Source organism: Ursus arctos, unplaced genomic scaffold (assembly GCF_023065955.2).
Source record: "Ursus arctos isolate Adak ecotype North America unplaced genomic scaffold, UrsArc2.0 scaffold_9, whole genome shotgun sequence".
Taxonomy (NCBI): domain Eukaryota; kingdom Metazoa; phylum Chordata; class Mammalia; order Carnivora; family Ursidae; genus Ursus; species Ursus arctos.
This window is the reverse complement of record NW_026623111.1, coordinates 63,930,540-63,949,155: the sequence shown is the minus strand read 5'-3', so window position 1 is coordinate 63,949,155 and position 18,616 is coordinate 63,930,540. Positions and strand designations below refer to the sequence as shown.

At 41.5% G+C, this 18,616-nt stretch overlaps 1 protein-coding gene across 1 annotated transcript in view; it reads right to left on the bottom strand.

The window, feature by feature from the left end:
- The window catches only part of ENOPH1 (enolase-phosphatase 1), a 31,663-nt gene that overhangs the window by 4,779 nt on the left and 8,268 nt on the right, over positions 1-18,616 (bottom strand). The window contains exons 2-5 of the mRNA XM_026509872.4: positions 7,687-7,788; positions 6,088-6,290; positions 3,626-3,758; positions 1,868-1,991 (exon numbers count right to left, since the gene is read on the bottom strand). Coding sequence (XP_026365657.1) covers positions 1,868-1,991; positions 3,626-3,758; positions 6,088-6,290; positions 7,687-7,788 — 562 coding nt within the window. The remainder of the gene's footprint in view (positions 1-1,867; positions 1,992-3,625; positions 3,759-6,087; positions 6,291-7,686; positions 7,789-18,616) is intronic.

Below are 18,616 nucleotides of genomic sequence, written 5' to 3'. Positions count from 1 at the left end.
CATTCACCAAGGCCAGAAATTTAATGAAGACATTAACGATTACTAAATGTCTACTGTATGTCAGTTAAAATTAACTCCTTCTTTCTCTAGAAAACATTATTATAACTTTTTGAAAGCATTACATGATCTATGCTGGTTAAGTTTTTTGTTTTTTGTTTTTTTTAAGATTTTATTTATTTATTTGACAGAGAGAGACAGCGAGAGAGGGAACACAAGCAGGCGGAATGGGAGTAGGGGTGGGAGAAGCAGGCTATCTGCTGAGCAGGGAGCCCGATGCGGGGCTCAATCCCAGGACCCTGGGATCACGCCCTGAGCCGAAGGCAGATGCTTAACGACTTAGCCACCCAGGCACCCCTAGATTTTTTTTTAAACGACTTAGCAAATCCGTACTTGCTTATATACCCCTAACTCTTGCCTAACACAACAGACCAAAAGCTCAAAGGTCAGCAGCAGAGAAAGAATGCAGTTCACACACACTACCTCTGATAAGATACCCTTTCAGCATCTTGGATTTGCTTTTGGGTTCCTATCTTGGAAAGTCCCAGTGGGTAGGTGAGACTCTAGTTCCACGACACGATAGGAAGGGCCAGAGGGAGGGAGACGGCCTACAGACTCCAAGGGGCCCAGGACTCACATGGAGCCAACCAGGCAAGAGAGCACCCAGCCCTCAGGCTCTTTCCCTAAATGCCCTTCCCCAGCCTGCCGGCCCAGACATAGTATGTCAGGGCAGCCGCACAGGACACAAAAGTCCTGCTCTGGGGTAGATGGAAGGTGAAACTTATGATCCAAGGTAAGCAGAAGGAACACAATTACAAAGAACTGCCCTCAAATACAGGTGCAATTATAAACACACCAAAAGTAGGCCCCCTGGGAGATGCACAAACTCTAAGGACGATGAGCATGCAATCCAAAGCTGGAGCCAGGTGGGTGAGTGTGGGAAAGCCTTACCAAGCAGAGGCTTTCAGAGGAGAACCAGAGCCCAACCTTCTGCCAGCACCCACTACCTCTTCACCGGCTGCTGCTTGTTTCCTCATTCACTACAGTTTCCTGCTGTAATTCTCTAGAAGATCTACATTCTTACACAGGAGCTGGAGTGTGAGTTTTACATTTGGTCAAAAGTGCTCCTGAACTCACTTAAATTACCGATACGGTACAGTGTATACTGTTACACGCATTCAATCCTTAAAGTAATAATGCATCTGCTAACGTACCATATAAAGTAAAGAGGGCCATGCTGGGTAAAAAAGATGTCTAGCTTTCAACAGGTGAATCACGCGCAACAAGGCCAGAGGTTCAGAGCATGAGGGGTGCCTGGGGACTGAGATCACCTGCGGGCAGGTGGAGAGGAAGCCCCTACTCACCTTGGGGCAGGGCTCATCAACTGCAACAGCAAAGAGGCAAAAGTGAGTTCTCCTTCCCTGTAGCTTTTTGTTTCTTTTTTGGTTTTTAGCTCATGTCATTGCTATTAAATACACATGATCAGGGCCACTAGAACTTTATGTCCCTAACTAACCATGCACCTACCCTCCTACCCTTGCCACCCATGCTCCTTCCCACAATGACACCCCTTAAACTGTCCTTTGTTATCTTACCATTTCGTCTGTGTGTGTGTACAAAAGGATGGGTGGGGAACCATGGATAAGAGTTACAGTGAGATCTAGTCCTTCCAGTGCCACCTGCCCACACACTACCCCCAAGGATGGGGAAATGGAGAAAAACATGGACCAGTTGGTTCACGGTTTCTTTTTATAAACCTGTTTCATTTTTCAAGGGTCCACATACACTTTCTTTATAGAGGCCATGTGTTTGCAGGGCCAGACTCAGCACCTACCCTGGAGGATACGATATAAGGAGTCAGGTTACTCACCTAGAGTAACATCTGTCAGAAACAAGATGTTGTTGGTTGAGCACCCAATGCTGCTTGCAATCTTTCGGTAACTCTCACTCTCCACTTTGTGTCCAATCTTGGTATCAAAGTGCCCATCAACGAGCTGCACACAGGGAAAGAAAAGACTGATGTTATAAATACACTTGCAATGTGACCCCTTGGTCTCTCCTCCATCCGCTCTGAAATATGTAACAATCATAGTGATTTTGTCCCTTCAATAAATAATCCCTGAAAATCTACTTGAGAGGACTTTATGCAGGCTACAGAAAATAACGTAAGATTTTAAAGAAATAAACATTTAGAAGAAAACTACCAATTCAATATATATAAAATCATGTTATAATTTATTTGGTTTTCTTTGATTAGCATTAATTTTATATCCATAATCTTTTAAAATATACATGCCCGACTTTCTATCCTTAAAACCCTATTTACACTCAAATTACTTACTGGGCTGGGTTTCACTCCCAATGACAGGTCCTGAACATTGTCCTTTTGATCCCCAAATGAACAGATTTCTCTAATCTGCCTCATTAGTAAGCTGCTACTTAACTGTCTCGCTCTGCCGCTGACCTTTGAGCTTTTGGTCTATTTTGTTAGGCAAGAGCTAGAGGTATATAAGCAAGTACGTTTTTACCACTGAATTCAGTAACTACTGTGTATTATCTACTATCACCTTACTGTCTGTTCCATCAGAGAGAACAAAAGAGTAGTTTACATTTGTATTTCAGAGGAGGTACACGTTATCTGTATACCCATACTTAAAGGGTTTTATTCTTGACTTAATATTTGATTTAAACTAAGATAAAACACAGGACAGTACTAAAATGAGAATAGGACATCTCCAAAGCCAAAGTGTTCTATGTGCATGGTAGAGACTCAATAAATATTTATTTAAAAGACAGGTGGCTGAGTGACTTGCATATCACTAAGTTCATCCAGTATTCAGTTAGTTGGCATTTCTTTTTAAAGTCCTAAACGCCTGCTCTTTTCCCAGTGCCCGCCCCGTCCTCCAGATGGCGCAGGGATGGTGGGACAGAGGGGCTGGCAAGAATTTTCTCATCTAAGAAGAAAGGGAACAGGTGGCCTTAACATTACATCATCGTTTAATAACACACCCAGTTCTCTTACAGAAGAATGAGGGTTCTGCTAAAATAAAATCCATTCTCTCTCCAAAGTGCCAGAAACAAATGACTCTACCCTGCGCTCTGCTTTGTTATAGAAGTGTTCGTGAGCATGCGTTCGGATGGGGCATGTGCCACTCCTGTACTGTTCACCTGCTACTTGAAACCAGCAAAAGAACGGGGCCATCAGTTTCGTCTGAGCTGACAATTATCTAATGTTGGCAAGACAGCTGATTTCCAAGCCAGCTCATATCTTATTAGTTGTATTACGTATCCATATATATATTCCTGACCACCCCCCCCCCATCCCAGACCTGCCAATGCAGATTTGCTAGGAAGCACGGCCCAGGGCTCTATGCTTTTAACAAACTCCCCTGGTGATCCTTATTCACAACAGCTTAAGAATCTCTGGTGCCAAGACTGATACAACAGAAAACATTTCACCCTTCCCTGGAATGCATTCCCAGCTTATCCACTTCCCTTTACCACCTGCTTAGCATATGCATGCAGTGATCGGAATGTTGATTTAGCTTGTAACTGTAGGATATTCCTTTAAAATTCATTATTTCATGCTTTGATAGTGTCAGAAAAACAGAGTAATCAGGTAACCTACCTCGAGAATATCTCCCTCTGTAGAATGCCCAAATAATAGCTTCTGGGCCTCTACACTCCCTGAAGAATAGATATACACCTTCATTCCAGCCTCTCTCCATTTCCGGACCGCTGGAACTACATCTTCGAAGAACCTAGAAGAAAGACCATCAGGTTCAAATGCGGGAACATGTTATCGTGCCTGATGAAAACCAGTCAAAATAGCTGTAACGAGCTTCTTTTGTTTGAGCCCAAAGGGTCGCCGTGAGAAGCACCTCCAAGAGACTGCAGACTCCGGCTGAGCTGACAAGCCTGTCACTGGAGTTCCAGGACCACAGCGGACTAGAAGCAACAATCCAGGTGGCGAGAACAGTTTCTGACAGGCAGCCACACGAACAACAGTAAAAAGTGATTACAAAGAAGGGATGAAATAATAAAGTGCTTTTTTAAATTCCCAAGGCTCTCAAAAAAGCAAGTAACAATTATGTAATCTTCAATGTAATTCATGACAAGAGATTAAATTATGTCCGGTGTGCCTTCAGAAAGCATGGAAATGGCTTTAAAAAGATTTGCTCCCAAACAATTACAAGAAAAACATTTGAGGATTCAAAGCTATTCATATGTGACTAGCTAGAAAACGGAACTCCATTTCTTAAGAACTAAGAAAACCTAAAGTTTTAAAATATAGAAAAAAATCACATAACAATCAGTTAAGAGACCTGTACCATCTCACATCAGCTAATCAGCAAACAGTGTCTAGCTTTTCTGATTCCTGACACTAAGTCCTGCTTCCCAGTTCTACTATTCAGTGGTGGAATTATCACAGAAATAGGTGAAAAGAGAAGCACAAGGAACTTGGAACGTGGAACCCGTCATCTTTAAAAGATTAACTGGAAAATGTCAGGGAAGTCTCCTACTGGATGAAACAGTTTAACAGATTACACTAATTGAAGGAAAGAGATCAACTAGTTTGAAACCAGCACACAGAACTGTGGGTTACGTTGTGTGCTATTTTGCGATCGCAGAGACAGGATTTCTCTACATTCAATTTGTAGATTGTTATTGCTCCAATTCAGGGCTTAGAAATCTAAGATAACTTATTTCAAGTACCTGGGTTTATAATTAAGGAAACCAGTCCAAGAGAAGGAAGGACTAACTATAATTAGTTCGAGTATCCTCTCTCAGCTCCGCTCTTTAGTGTTTTATATAGTGAACTAGCAGCTGTTCCCAGAGGATTGGCCTATCCTAAAATTCTAATGCATCCTTTAAAAAGTGGAAGTCCCCTGGGGTGCCTGGGTGGCTCAGTCAGTTAAAGTTAAGCATCTGACTTTGGCTCAGGTAATGATCTCTGGGTACTGGGATAAGCCCAGAGTCAGGCTCCTTGCTCAGCGGGGAGTCTGCTTCTCCTCTCCCTTTGCCCTGCACACGCTCTCTCTCAAAGAAATAAAATCTTTAAAAAAATATATTAAAAAGTGGAAGCCCCTTGTAAAGTACATAAATAAAGGAATGGCATTTCATTCGACAGAAAAACAGAAGAAATATAGCAACTAGAAGAAGTCCTGGATCTCAGGGTGTACATCAGGCAATGGCCTAAAATCCTTAGTGGCAGTGTCTTACTAAGAATTTCTTAGCAGGGTGCCTGGCTAGCTCAGTCAGTAGAGTATGCAACTCTTGATCTCAGGGTTATAAGTTTGAACACCAAGTTGGATGTAGAGATTACTTACTTAAAAATAAAATCTTAAAAAAAAAAAAAGGATTCCTTAGCAACACAAGACTCACGAGTGTCCTTCGGCAGGAAGGCTTTCAGGAACACCACAGCCCAGACTGTGGAAGTTGCTGTATCAGCACAGGACACAGCAGTACTGCTGCCACTCTGAGTAATACCAAAATGACACGTAAATTAATCTCACAGCATTCTTCCTTCTCTAGCAGAGCAGAAAGCAGGTAACCTAACAGTCTTGAGAAGGAGCCCGAACAGTGCTGTCTGCTAAAGATCAAATATGCCCAAGCTCAAAGAAGTCACTATTTTCTAGGAAGCTGTTTTAAACTGGGGTACAAGTCCTCAACCATCCCGCAAAGCCAGCCATGCTGCTCTGGGGAACTTAGCTGGGTGGAATGCTTTATCCTGGCTTTGAAAAAACAAAACAAACGCTTGTTAAAATAAAAAGAATGCTGGGCGCCTGGGTGGCTCAGTTGGTTAAGCGTCTGCCCTCGGCTCAGGTCATGATTCTGTAGTCCTGGGATGGACCCCTGCATCAGGCTCCCCGGGAGCCTGCGTTTCCCTCTCCCTCTGCCCACCCTCCTCTTTCTCTCTCTTACACTCTCTCTCAAATAAATAAATAAAATCTTAGAAAAATAAAATAAAAAGAATGTTGATTTTATCTAGTTGACTAATCACACAACACTGTAAAGAGAGGACCAGTGGAAAAGGTACTAGGTTTCAGGGCTGGTGAAATGTTTTGAGTTCCTTCAGCAGTTACATACTCAGCTTTCATGCGCCCAGCTGCGAATGCCGCCCTCCACATGTGGCCCTGCAGCTGTTTCAGCGCCGTGGTCTTCCGGTCCAGAGACATCTGCCAGCACACGTTATCCACCACGGCCTGGATCATCTGCTGCGGGTCACCTCCTCCATGCCCAGATGCAGCAGGGATAGGAACAGCCCCATCCAGATGGGAATCCTCTTCAGCCTTTAAGTCATAAATAACATGAAGTTTGTTTCTTACTTATTTTAAAAAAGATCACTTGAAATGAGACCCAAAAACCCAGTGGACCAACTCTCTCCAACTACCACTGGCATCTAGCATTGTTACGAATTAAAGTATCTCACACTGTGGGGACTGATATGAATGATTCCTAAAGGAAAGTGGATTATAATTAATAAATGTGACACCTTTCCTATATTGCTAAAGCTGAAATTTAAATGGAGAGACATGTTGTACATGAGAAGAGAGACAGCATACAATGATAAAATGATATAGTGGGACCCAGTGTGTTGATTCACTTACAGGGATCAACACACCAGGACTTCACTTAAATCTGATCATTTCCTCTGCACTATAATGAACCAAGGAAGAAACAAAGAAAATGTCAACAAAATCCGTTTATGCCTGGAATTCAATGAAAAGAAGCTAGCAAAGCAATATCTGGGGTTGGTTCTTTCTCAGTATCTTGCAGTTTTCCTCATTTTGCCCAAAAAAACCTAACAGCTACTTAGAACAAGGACTCTGTGACGAAGTATATGTCCAATTTCTAAATACCAATGATGTATATACTACAAGGGGGAATGTGTAATTTCAGTAAGAACTGAGACAACAGAAAGCTTACGGGAGGGGAGTGTTTCAGACTAACCCAGAGTTATCTAGAACATTTAACAAACCCAAATACCCCATGGCCCAAAGGCTATATTTCCAATCCCAACTCCCAACCATTAAAACATTTCTAGAGCATTCCACATTATCTGATGCAGAACATGAAACAGAAAATAACTATCAGGGTTCACCCTGCAGAGTGTGTAAATCTTTGCCACAGAAGCAATTTGAAGAAGAAAACAAACAGGAGTTCTATAGCACAGAATGTGGAAGGAAAAACAGACTGTAAGCCGGGCAGAGAACAGAGCAGAACAGCATAGGAGATGAAGGCTGGGCCTACTGTGAGCGGGGCATGAGGTCTGCAGGGCTGCGTGGAGGTGAGGCCCCAGGAGCTCTGTGCAGGGGACAGCAGGGCTCCTGCCAGGAGGCAGAAGAGACTGGAGAATCACTGAAGACATGAATGAAAAATGTGGTAAGATGGCACCAAAATCTCTTGCACACTACCCAGAAAAAGCTTAGTTTTAAAAATACATGACATTTTTATGCAATCGAAATGAATCCAGCAAGAGGGAACTGTAGAGACAATCAACTGCCATGATCTGGCCGTTTAATTATGTACTGTGAATTCCTAAGCAGGCAAGTCACCACAACGTCCATGCCCTGTGAATCCAGAGCGTTTTTTTTGCAGTATGTTCAGAGCACATCTGAGTCTCCAGGCATCCTCAATTCTCAGACACTTGGGAATGTGGAAGCAATGGGAGAGCAATGCCCCAACCTGTTTCCTCAAAAGACTGACATCCTGCTGGCACTCCTCTTCTTCCCAATGTGTCTGCAGATATTCTTTAACATTTTCTTTGATGTAAGGAAATAAAATGTCCTGGATAAACAAGTTAAAAAACAAACAAACAAGAATTAACTTTAGTCATTTGCATGAGATCAAGTTCTTCAACAGTCTCACCTTTGCTAACTGAAGCAAGTAAGCCACTGAAAACTACATGTAAACATGAAAATTTCTGTTGTGGCTATAGGAGTGAAATAGAAACAAAGACCACGGAACAAATGAACTAGGTCAAGAGTCAGCCAACTATGGCCTGTGGGCCAAAGACAGTCTACCTCCTGTTTTTGTAAATGAAGATTTCTCTATTTTTGTTTTTTAAGTAAGCTCTATGCCCACTGTGGGGCTTGAATTCACAACCCGGATATCAAGAGTCACATGCTCTACTAACTGAGCCATCCAGGCACTCCCTGTAAATGAAGTTTTACTGGAAACAGCCACACTCATTCACTTATGGCATCAGTAGCTACTCTGAGGCCACAATGGTAGAGTGGAGTACTTGTACCCAAGATCATATGGTCCGCAAAGTCTAAACACTTACTGTTCAGCCCTTTACAGGAAGAGTTGCTGACTCCTGAACTAGATGGCTAGACCACAGGTCCGTGAGGGCAGGGATCCTTGCTCACAGCTGTATCGCTGATACACACATAGTACTTGGCTCTTGTACACAACTCAAATATATGCTGAAAGAGTGGTGTCCCTACATGACAAATGCTTAAAAACAAACAAACTGATCACCATGATTCTTTCTTGGTAATCAGACTCCCTACACAACTCCCTAGAAGGTAGTGATGGGCAAGACAATTCAAAGATAAATACCCTGTCAGTAATCCGTACATCGGCAAGGTGATTTCTCTTAGGTCAAAATTTTTGTGTACTTACAATTGAGCATATGTACCTTTTCAAATCAAATGTGGCACATTCGATAATTTTTTTTAGTGTCTACTAGTGGGGCATGGAAAAGGAAATTGAAAAGATAAATACATCAGAGTCCCTTTTCTCAATAAGCTTAAGAATCTAGTGGGGAGACAGGAGGATGGCAGCCAAACAAGACTTGCAACACGGTGCAGTGGGTCAGACAAGCCAAGCAAGAGCACAATGCTGTACAAATCCAGAGTGACGACTATGCAACAGTCTTAGCAATTACCCGTCTAAAAAACCCAGAAAATGGATATATGCCAGGAGTGTAGACCCCAAGTATACAACTCAGAGGAGCTCTTATATTTTAAGGAAAATTCTATAATCACGTGGAACTCAAGAAATCTATTTAGGGACGCCTGGGTGGCTCAGTCAGTTAGGCATCTGCCTTCAGCTCAGGTTGTGATCCCAGGGTCTTGGGATGGAGTCCTGCATCGGGCTCCTTGCTCAGCGGGGAGCCTGCTTCTCCCTCCGCCTGCTGCTCCCCTTCCTTATGTTCTTTCTCTCTCTGACAAATAAATAACTAAAATCTTAAAAAAAAAGAGTCCATTTAAACTCATTCCCTCATTTATTTATTCAAGTATTTACTGACTGCCCTTTATAACTTCCAGTTATGAAATAAATAAGTCACAGGGATATAAAGTACAGCATAGGGAATACAAGAACACTGTGATCACTTCGTATGGTTAGGGACGGTAATTAAGCTTATTGTGGTCATCATTTCCTAATGTATATAAATGCCCAACCACTACGCTGCACACCTGAAACTTAATATAATACCATGTGTCAACTAGATTTCACCAAAAAAAGATAAATAAATAGTAGAGCTGAAGCATTTACCTCTCTTCATAACACGTTATTCAAATTTCACCAGCCCGAGTAAAAATAAAGAAGTTATTCAAATCTGCTTGTTCTCATGTGGCATTCCAGTAAGCAGTGGATCATTCAGCAGATTCAAAAGCATACAGTGTAATCAAGCAAACTGTTCGGCGTACTTGACAGAACAGCCTTGTTTAAGCACAATAAAAACTCATTCCTGATCTCAAAGAAGGAAAACGAAGAGCCGAGACTGACAGCCTGCTTTTTCTGCAAGATATTCCTTTTACCATACTGATATACTTCCGCTTTTCTTTAAAGACTTGGTTTTCCCAAAGTGTCCTACATCATGCCTCTCCTTATCCTGCCTTTCACGTACTTATCTCTTCCCCACTCAGGCACTGTGGTAGGACTGCAAGCTGGCCTCCCCACTCTAGAATGCTCTCTGAGAAGACAGAGAAAACCTGAAGGTTTTATGCACATACATCCAGTCCTTTCCTAGCCATGTACCACAGACAAACTCTACTACATGTGCGCAAAGAAGAAAGCAAAAAAACGTTTACTGCAGTAGTGGGTGTAACAACAAAACCAATGGAAGCAACTAAATCTTCATCAGCTTGAGAACAGATAAACTCAGGTATATTCCTTCATACTCTAAAACAACATATAGCAGTTAAAAATCAGTGTACTGAAATTATAAACATAAATATAAACTCTAACATATAAATAAAACTCTAACACAAAATGAGAGGTACTCAAGAGTCTCAGTTATATCTGTAATGTTTTAAGATCTGAAACAAAATTGTATAAAATCTAATGAGCTTTGTGGTGGTGCATGGTCATTACATTAATCCTTATTCTTCCTTATTTAAAATGTTTTACAATTAAAAAACAAGTCAACTTTGATCCCTCATCCTCTACCTGCTTCTTTCTCACTTGGTCATCCTCCCCTAATGTTCTGTCTCCATTATTCCCCAGTTCTCACACAACTGGAAACATTCCTGGGGGAAACTATTGGTTAGATTCAGGGCCTCCCAGTAACTGAAAAGTTGAAGTACTCAAAAGGCATAAAAACAGATGCAGTGCTATACTACTTTGTGCGTCACAAAGCCCAATTTCCTAACCCAGCTTCACTGATCCCAAGAATAATTTATGAAGAGCCTGTGAATCCTGGGAGCCCAAGTCCTTAACCTCTGTCTTTTACTGCTATGTTCAACTTATCCTCTCTAAGCCTCGGTTTTCTCATCTGCTAAACGGGAATAATACCAAGCAAGGTCACTGCAGTAATTAGATAGATAGATAGACCTGACCACTTATTATATTCTCCAGCACAAACATTTCAGCGGGCAAGGATCACCTTTGCCCAAAGTTTAGTGATAAATAATAGCAGAGAAGTTCCCAGAGGATAAATCACAAGCACAATGAACTCACACATTCAACTTTTACTGAGGACCTGCTGAGCGCCAGATACTTCTTTTTTTTTTTTTTTTAAAGATTATTTATTTATTTATTTGACAGAGATAGAGACAGCCAGCGAGAGAGGGAACACAAGCAGGGGGAGTGGGAGAGGAAGAAGCAGGCTCATAGCGGAGGAGCCTGATGTGGGGCTCGATCCCACAACGCCGGGATCACGCCCTGAGCCGAAGGCAGACGCTCAACCGCTGTGCCACCCAGGCGCCCCCAGATACTTCTGATAACAGTTACCAACCACAGCCTCTCTCCTCAGAGGACTCACGGAGGTAAAAGGTGCAAGGTTTCAAACAATTTTGAACTTTTAGAAGAAGCTTTAAGAGTTAGAGATTACTTCAGAATTCCTGATCATCCAATTTGCCCCTTTCCTCTAGATATGAAACTCCCCTCTGCACTGAGTAAACACACAAGCTAGGCAACGAAGGCAGAACTTAGCATATAACACGTGGAGTATCAAGACTCTGTGGGGTAGACATATTAGCAGACTTCTACCATATAAAGGCACATGGGGCAAATAACTAAATTATGAAGACTTTATCCTATTCTTTTAACATACTTTTTGAGCAACCTATTTTATAAAATAAATAAAATCCCTTCAAGTTGCTTATTTTTAAAAAGCCAGTAATTATATGAATGTTATGTGCTATGATAACATGTAAGAACGTTCTAAAAATAGACTTGGTAAACCTAGTGCTTATTGCCCAACACTGCCCACTGAACATTTTCGGGCTTTAAAAGTAATTCCAGAAATAACTGTGATGACAAATGTTTCAACTTCAGTCACAATCCATTTACGGGTAATTTCAGAATACTACAGTATGAAAAAAATGCTGCAATAAACCCAGGGTTCTATAAACATGTGAAATATTTTTAGTCCACCAGGCACCTAAGGGACTGTTATGGTTTAGTAGTACACATAACAACAGGCCATAGAACTAAATAAGAGTATTTGTCTTTCAGGGGACTCTGACGAAGTTCCACTAAATGCGGGCGGGGATACTATGCAACTCCATGCAGCTCAATGGTAGCTTTCTGAAAGAGCTCCATTAAGGCTCCTTAAGGGCCACAACAGTTCTGAACATCTAATTAAAGAAGTTGCCTCATTAATGTTTAGAAGTCCAAATATGGATCTGCTTTACGGTCAAGTGGTTGTTTTAATAAAAAGGTCATAGAATCAATAAGAATAAAAGAGTCGCTTAACGTTTACTCAAGTCTCCTTTGAGGAAAATGGATAATAAAAAGGTAATGGGTAATACTTAGAGTATAGCTATTTAAGAAACTATTTTAAAAGCCTTCCAATGAACCACACAGTACAACTAATGATTTAAAGTATTTGAGAACTTAAAACTTTTTCAGCCAGGGGTGCCTGGCTGGCTCAGTCAGTAGAGCATGCAACTCTTAATCTCAGGGTTGTGAGTTCAAGCCCCACACTGGGCGTGGAGCCTACTTAAAACAAAAATAAAATAAGGAGCTCCTGGGTGTCTCAGTCGGTTAAGCGCCTGTCTTCGGTTCGGGTCATGATCCCGGGGTCCTGGGATTGGGCCCCACATCAGGCTCCCTGCTCAATGGGGAGCCTGCTTCTCTCTCTGTCTCTGTCTGCTGCTTCCTCTGCTCATGCTCTCTCTCTCTGGTAAATAAATAAATAAAATCTTTAAAAATAAAATATTTAAAATAAATAAATAAATAAAACTTTTTCAGCCAGAAAATTAAACAACACAAAGGCAAGAGTGGTGGACTACTATTTTTCTATTAATCTCAGAAGATAAAAAGCTAAGGAAAATTAAGTGGCTTGCTGGGTCTTAGAAACAAATCACATTTTCTAAATAAGAAATAAAACAGGTTTCAAATTTACAGCATAATCCCATTCTGGGGAATATCTAATGCACAGAACAAAATTGAGGGGAACAGGGCCATTTATAAAGGTTTCTGGTTTCTTGGTTTTTGTTTTGCTTTTTGGTTATCTATTTTCTTAAATGAGAGTGTATAATCTCTTTTAATTGAGATTATCATTGACATACATTAGTTTCAGGTGTACAACAGTGATTTGATAGATGCATATAATATTGTAGAATGATCACCATAATAAGCCTAGTTAACAACCATCATCACACAAATTTTTTCTTGTGATGAGAACTTCTAAGATCTACTTTCTTAGCAACCTTCAAATATTCAATAACAGTATCATTAACTAGTCACCATGCTGTACATTACCTCCCAGAACTTACTTATTTTATAACTGGAAGTTTGTACCTGCTTAAATACTTCCAACGATGGGAATTTACTACTTCATGGCAGTGGTCCATCTGTTAGACAGCTTCAGCACTTGTGGGATTAAAATTGCTCCTAAATAGGGGCGCCTGGGTGGCACAGCGGTTGAGCGTCTGCCTTCGGCTAAGGGCATGATCCTGGCGTTATGGGATCGAGCCCCACATCAGGCTCTTCCCCTATGAGCCTGCTTCTTCCTCTCCCAACTCCCCCTACTTGTGTTCCCTCTCTCGCTGGCTGTCTCTATCTCTGTCAAATAAATAAATAAAATCTTTAAAAAAAAATTAAAAAATAAAATAAAATAAAATAAAATTGCTCCTAAATAGGGGCACCTGGGTGGCTGCTTCCGCATCTGCCTTCAGCTCAGGTCATGATCCCCGGGTCCCGGGATAGAGCCCCACATTGGGCTCCCTGCTCAGTGGGGAGTCTGCTTCTGCCTCTCCCTCAGCTCATGCTCTGTTTCTCTCTCTCAAATAAATAAAAAAAATCCTTAAAAAAAAAAAGTTTTAAAATTGTTCTTTAAATATCCTTCCTGAAGACCATACTAGGAACTACCAAAAGTTGGGTGCTCTCACTGCTACATGGGGCACAGGAGCTTAGAGATTTTAATTTTGGTGTCCCTATCTTCAATGGGGTAAGCAGGGATGTAACCATTCCCCCTTGAAAGCAGCAACCTTTAGGAATGAACATTAGATTTCATCATCTACATTCAAAATGAATTAATAAACGCACTGCCAGATAAGAAAAACGTGTCTTCTAAATCCCACTGAGATTAAACTAATTAAAGAAAGATAAACTATAATCTAATTAATTGCAATGAATCATATCACACAAGGAAAGGTTATCGTTACAAGGGGCTAGTAGCTGGGATAAGGTTTAAAAAAGAGGCACAGGGACAGAGTATCAGTATCTCTGGAGTTTCCAAGAAGGAAACCTGATTGGTCTGAAGTCCTAGCCCCTAGCAGTGGAAGGGAAAGGAAAGAAATTGATAATTTTTTATATTTTTTTAGAGAGAGAGAGAGAGAAGAAGGAGGGGCAGAGAGATGGGGAAAGAATCTTAAACAGGTTCCATGCCCAGCTCGGAGCCCAATGCGGGGCTCGAGCTCATAACCTGAGATCATGACCTGAGCTGAAATCAAGAGTCAGAGGCTAAACCGACTGAGCCACCCAGGTGCCCTGACAATTACCTTTTTGAATCCACCTGCCATTCCTGCAAAGTGACCCCTCCGAACACATGAAGAAACTGAGGTTCTAAAAGGTTTCACTGCTGATACAACGTAAAGGCAAGACTCAAATCTAGGCCTATCAAATCCCAATGGCTAGGCCTATCCAGCTCTGTAGATGGATGACTTTGGGGAGCACTATACACTGGGATCACCGAACTCCCCAATCCTGATAGTCTCTACAGAAATTTCTAACAAAGATTTGGTTTCTTAGTACAAAATACATTTGTACTAAGAAAATGAGAGATTTCGGTTCACCTGGCAGTTCTGTAACATTTCTAATAAATAGTAGTAATAATACAATAATACAAGTAATAATACAAATAATACAAGTAGTAATAGTGGAAGTAACTGCCAACATTTACTGAGCCCTTACTTTTCCAGGCCCATCTCTATCCATAGTCAACCTTTAGTGACTTCATCTAATCTCAAGATTTTAAATACTATCTATGGCTGATGATCCTCAAAACCCATAGCTTTGGCATGGACCTTCTCCCTGAACCTACCTAGCACTCCAAATTTATTCAATGAATTAATGAATGGTCTTAATGATCTCATTTCAATTCTCATAATAACCTTATGAAACAGGTGCTATTATTCCATTTTACACAAGCACATAAAGGTTAAGTACAAATTAATAGACTACGGTAACAGTTTATCAATCAGATCTTTTTTTTTATTTTAAGTTTGAAGAGCCAGATCCCAGAGCTTCATCATCCTGGTTGCAGGGACCTTATGAGCTTAACCGAACCTGTAATGACTTAGACCCACACAAGGCCCAGCCCAGGAGTCAGCCAGCCTCTTGGAGCATAGCATGTGAACTGCCAAACACTGGCCTGACCATGGCTCCTCTCCAAAGTCCCACCCAGGTCCCATGCTGTGATTACCACTAGTGTCCAAACTACATGCTTTAGTCTCTCTTTACTCAGGGAAGGGTGTCAGCTCCACACTTTTTAGACTTAAGAAAATGAATCATTGAAAAGAAAATCAAGTTAATGAACCCCTCATGTACACACTCAGAGGCAAAGAACCCTTTTCGGTATTAAAGACTTGTGTCTTTGGAAAGAAATCTGTGTTTCTGAAATAGAATCCCCTGGGAAGAGGTCCCGGGAGGCCCCATGAGGGCCCCTGAGGACAGGACTATTGACTATCCACACATTCTTTAGAAGAGTGATGGAGAACCGGGTACAACAGGCTCACAGGGAGTTGGCTTCTCCCCTCTCTGACTCCTACCTCCACCAAAACCAATTTTGAAAATTAAATGAGTTAATAAATATGAAAATCAAAAGTATTACACAAAAATAAACTTTCACTATGAAAAGAATGCCTTTTTTCCTTCAGTGAAGGGGGAACAACGGGGTAGGCAATAAGAATGGAAAATTTTAAGAATCATCAGACAAGGAAGGACTTCTCAGAGCTCAATACAGAATGTCCTTAAAAAGTTTATCTGAGCAAAAAAACAGAACAAAAAACAAACAAAAAAAACCCCAAGTTTATCTGAGCTAGATAGAGGCCTACCTACATATATTTAAAAAGTGAGGGCTATATATTATAACTGGTGCCTTTTGGGGAGTAGGTTGGACTACATTTCTTTCAATAATCTTAATTATTGCATGCATAGGAAAAAGTCAGAAGGAATATTCACCAAGTTCTTAATGGTCATCTCTGGGTGGCAGGAGCAAAAGGAGACATTCACTCTCTATATTATATTCTTCTGTAATGTTTCCAATTTATAACAAGCATGAATTATTTTGAGGAAAAATCTGAGGAAAAAAAACTTTCCTCTGTCCACAAAATAACAGATACAAATTTCCACAGCATGATATATTTAGCTTTTTAACTTAATTTTAATTGTTAATAAAATTTCTATATTTCATGATTTTTTTTAAGTAAACTCTACCCCCAACTTGGGGCTCAAACTCACAACCCCGAGATCAACAGTTGCACACTCCTCCAACTGAGCCAGCCAAGGCACCCTTCTTCCATAGTTTTTAATGTCCATTTTTAGCTGATTTCTTCCTTTGGACTTCTAGGTTTTAGAAATGTTGGCTCAATGAAAATTCTAATATCACTCTCGAAACACTTCAGCTAAGTTGCATGCTGTTTAAATAAGATAAAGTAGCACCTTAAGGAAATTTGAAATAGCAAGGATAGCAGAGGCTAGGAGAAACCTAATCCCAACCCTGCCCATGCCCATTCTGGAATGCATCCAGAATCACCAAGCATTGGCTGAATGCCTTATACACCTTACGTGGTTCTGAATTTCTATGTTTCACATTGTGTTGGGTCCCAATCAATTCATATGTACAGGTTAAGCTATATACTTACAGGCCATTACCCTAATAACCTACCAGGCTTTCCATCTTATAAGGAAATTACATAGTTGCTATTAAAATTTTAAAAAGGGGTGCCTGGGTGGTGCAGTTGGTTAAGCATCTGCCTTCAGCATAGCTTATGATCTCAGAGTCCTGGGATGGAGCCCGTGTCAGGCTCCCTGTTCAGAGGGGAGCCTGCTTCTCCCTCTCCCTTTCCTTCTCCCTCTTTCCCCCTGTGCCCCCCACCACCCCCACTCATGCACGCGCACACTCTCTCTCAAATACATAAATAAAGTATTTAAAAATACATAAATAAATAGGGGCGCCTAGGTGGCAGTTGGTTAAGCATCTGCCTTTGGCTCAGGTCATGATCCCAGGGTCCTGGGACAGAGTCCCAGGTCAGGCTCCCTGCTGAGCAGGGAGCCTGTTTCGCCCTCTCCTTCTCCCTCTTCCCTCTCCCCAGTCATGCTCTCTCTCTCTCTCTCTCCCTCTCAAATAAAGTCTTTAAAAAATAAATAAAAATAAATTAAATTAAAAAAAAAAAAAAAAGGCTTCAGTCTCTGTCCACAAGGAGCTCTCAGCACTGCTGAGAGACAGGACACAAATACAACCCCAAAGGCAGCATGTGCTGCAGTGGCAAACGCACGACCCTGCAAAAAGGGGAGAAGACTCGAAAATTCCTGCTTAAACAAAGCCCTCTTAGAGCAGAAGCAAGTCTTACCCTCTCTATGCCCACAGCCTAGCCCAATAAATATTTTTTATGTTAATGAGTACATGAAACCAACCTGTACTTGGAGGGAAAAAAAGTATTACCCTCCAAGCTGGAGGAACAGTGGTGACATGAAGGAGCATGACTGGACGGACATGTTCAGCTATAAGAAGTGCAACGGAATAGAGGGAAATTGGAAAAACCTGTTCACTGAAGTTCACGAGTTGAAACATTATCTCTTAGCCCACAGAAAACCACAAAGGAGTTCTACCGTGCAAAGACAACCTACTTATGGACCTGTCCTCCTTACCAGGTTCCATGAGGGTGATGGCTGGGTCTTAGGGATTTTGGATCCCTAGCAGAGCCTGGCACATGATAAGTATTCAAATAAATGTGACAGAGGGGAAGGAAAGATCATGCAAGTGCTGTGACACAAAAGGTTCTAGAATAAGAGACCAGAAGTTCAGGCCGGCGGGGCTTTCCATCCACTTGATATACTCAGACCCAATACAGTGATTCTCCAAAGGCTCTTCCCTTTGCTTCTGGTTGAATCAACAAAAATCCTCTCACATACCACCATGGGTCTATCTCCCTTTGGGAAACAGTATTTAGCAATGGGGAAGGCTTGGGGGAATGTGAAGCAAACCACCAACAGCCACTTATCAAGACAGTCCTGCCATTCCAATACTTCCACGGAATCTTTTGAGATCAGGCACGTTCTGGGCCTCATTCTTACTGTATTTTTGACTAGGGTCATAAGCAGCAGAGGTGCAGGTAATCATGGTGGGAAAAAATGTGGAGCAGGTGGGTCTCAATAAATGTTAGTTCCCTCTTTTCCTTACTGACTCTTCACAAGCGCTTCCTGTATCAGTCTGGTACTTCTTGCACTATAATCACTGTTTCTAAAGAGCTTTATAATTTTTGAAGGCTTTTGCATTCTACTTCGTTCAATCTTCATCACCACCTTACAAGCACAACAGATTCTATAACCTCATCCTTGCAGGTGAAAAAGCCTAATAATCTCACAGAGTGAATGAAGGCCGGGAACATGACTCAAATGCAGTTACTGGTGTCAATAATCAACAGCACAGGTAGAAGGAAGGTTCTAGTTGGCTGTCCCTTGAGGGTTGTCTTCTAGCAGTTTCCTATTGAGG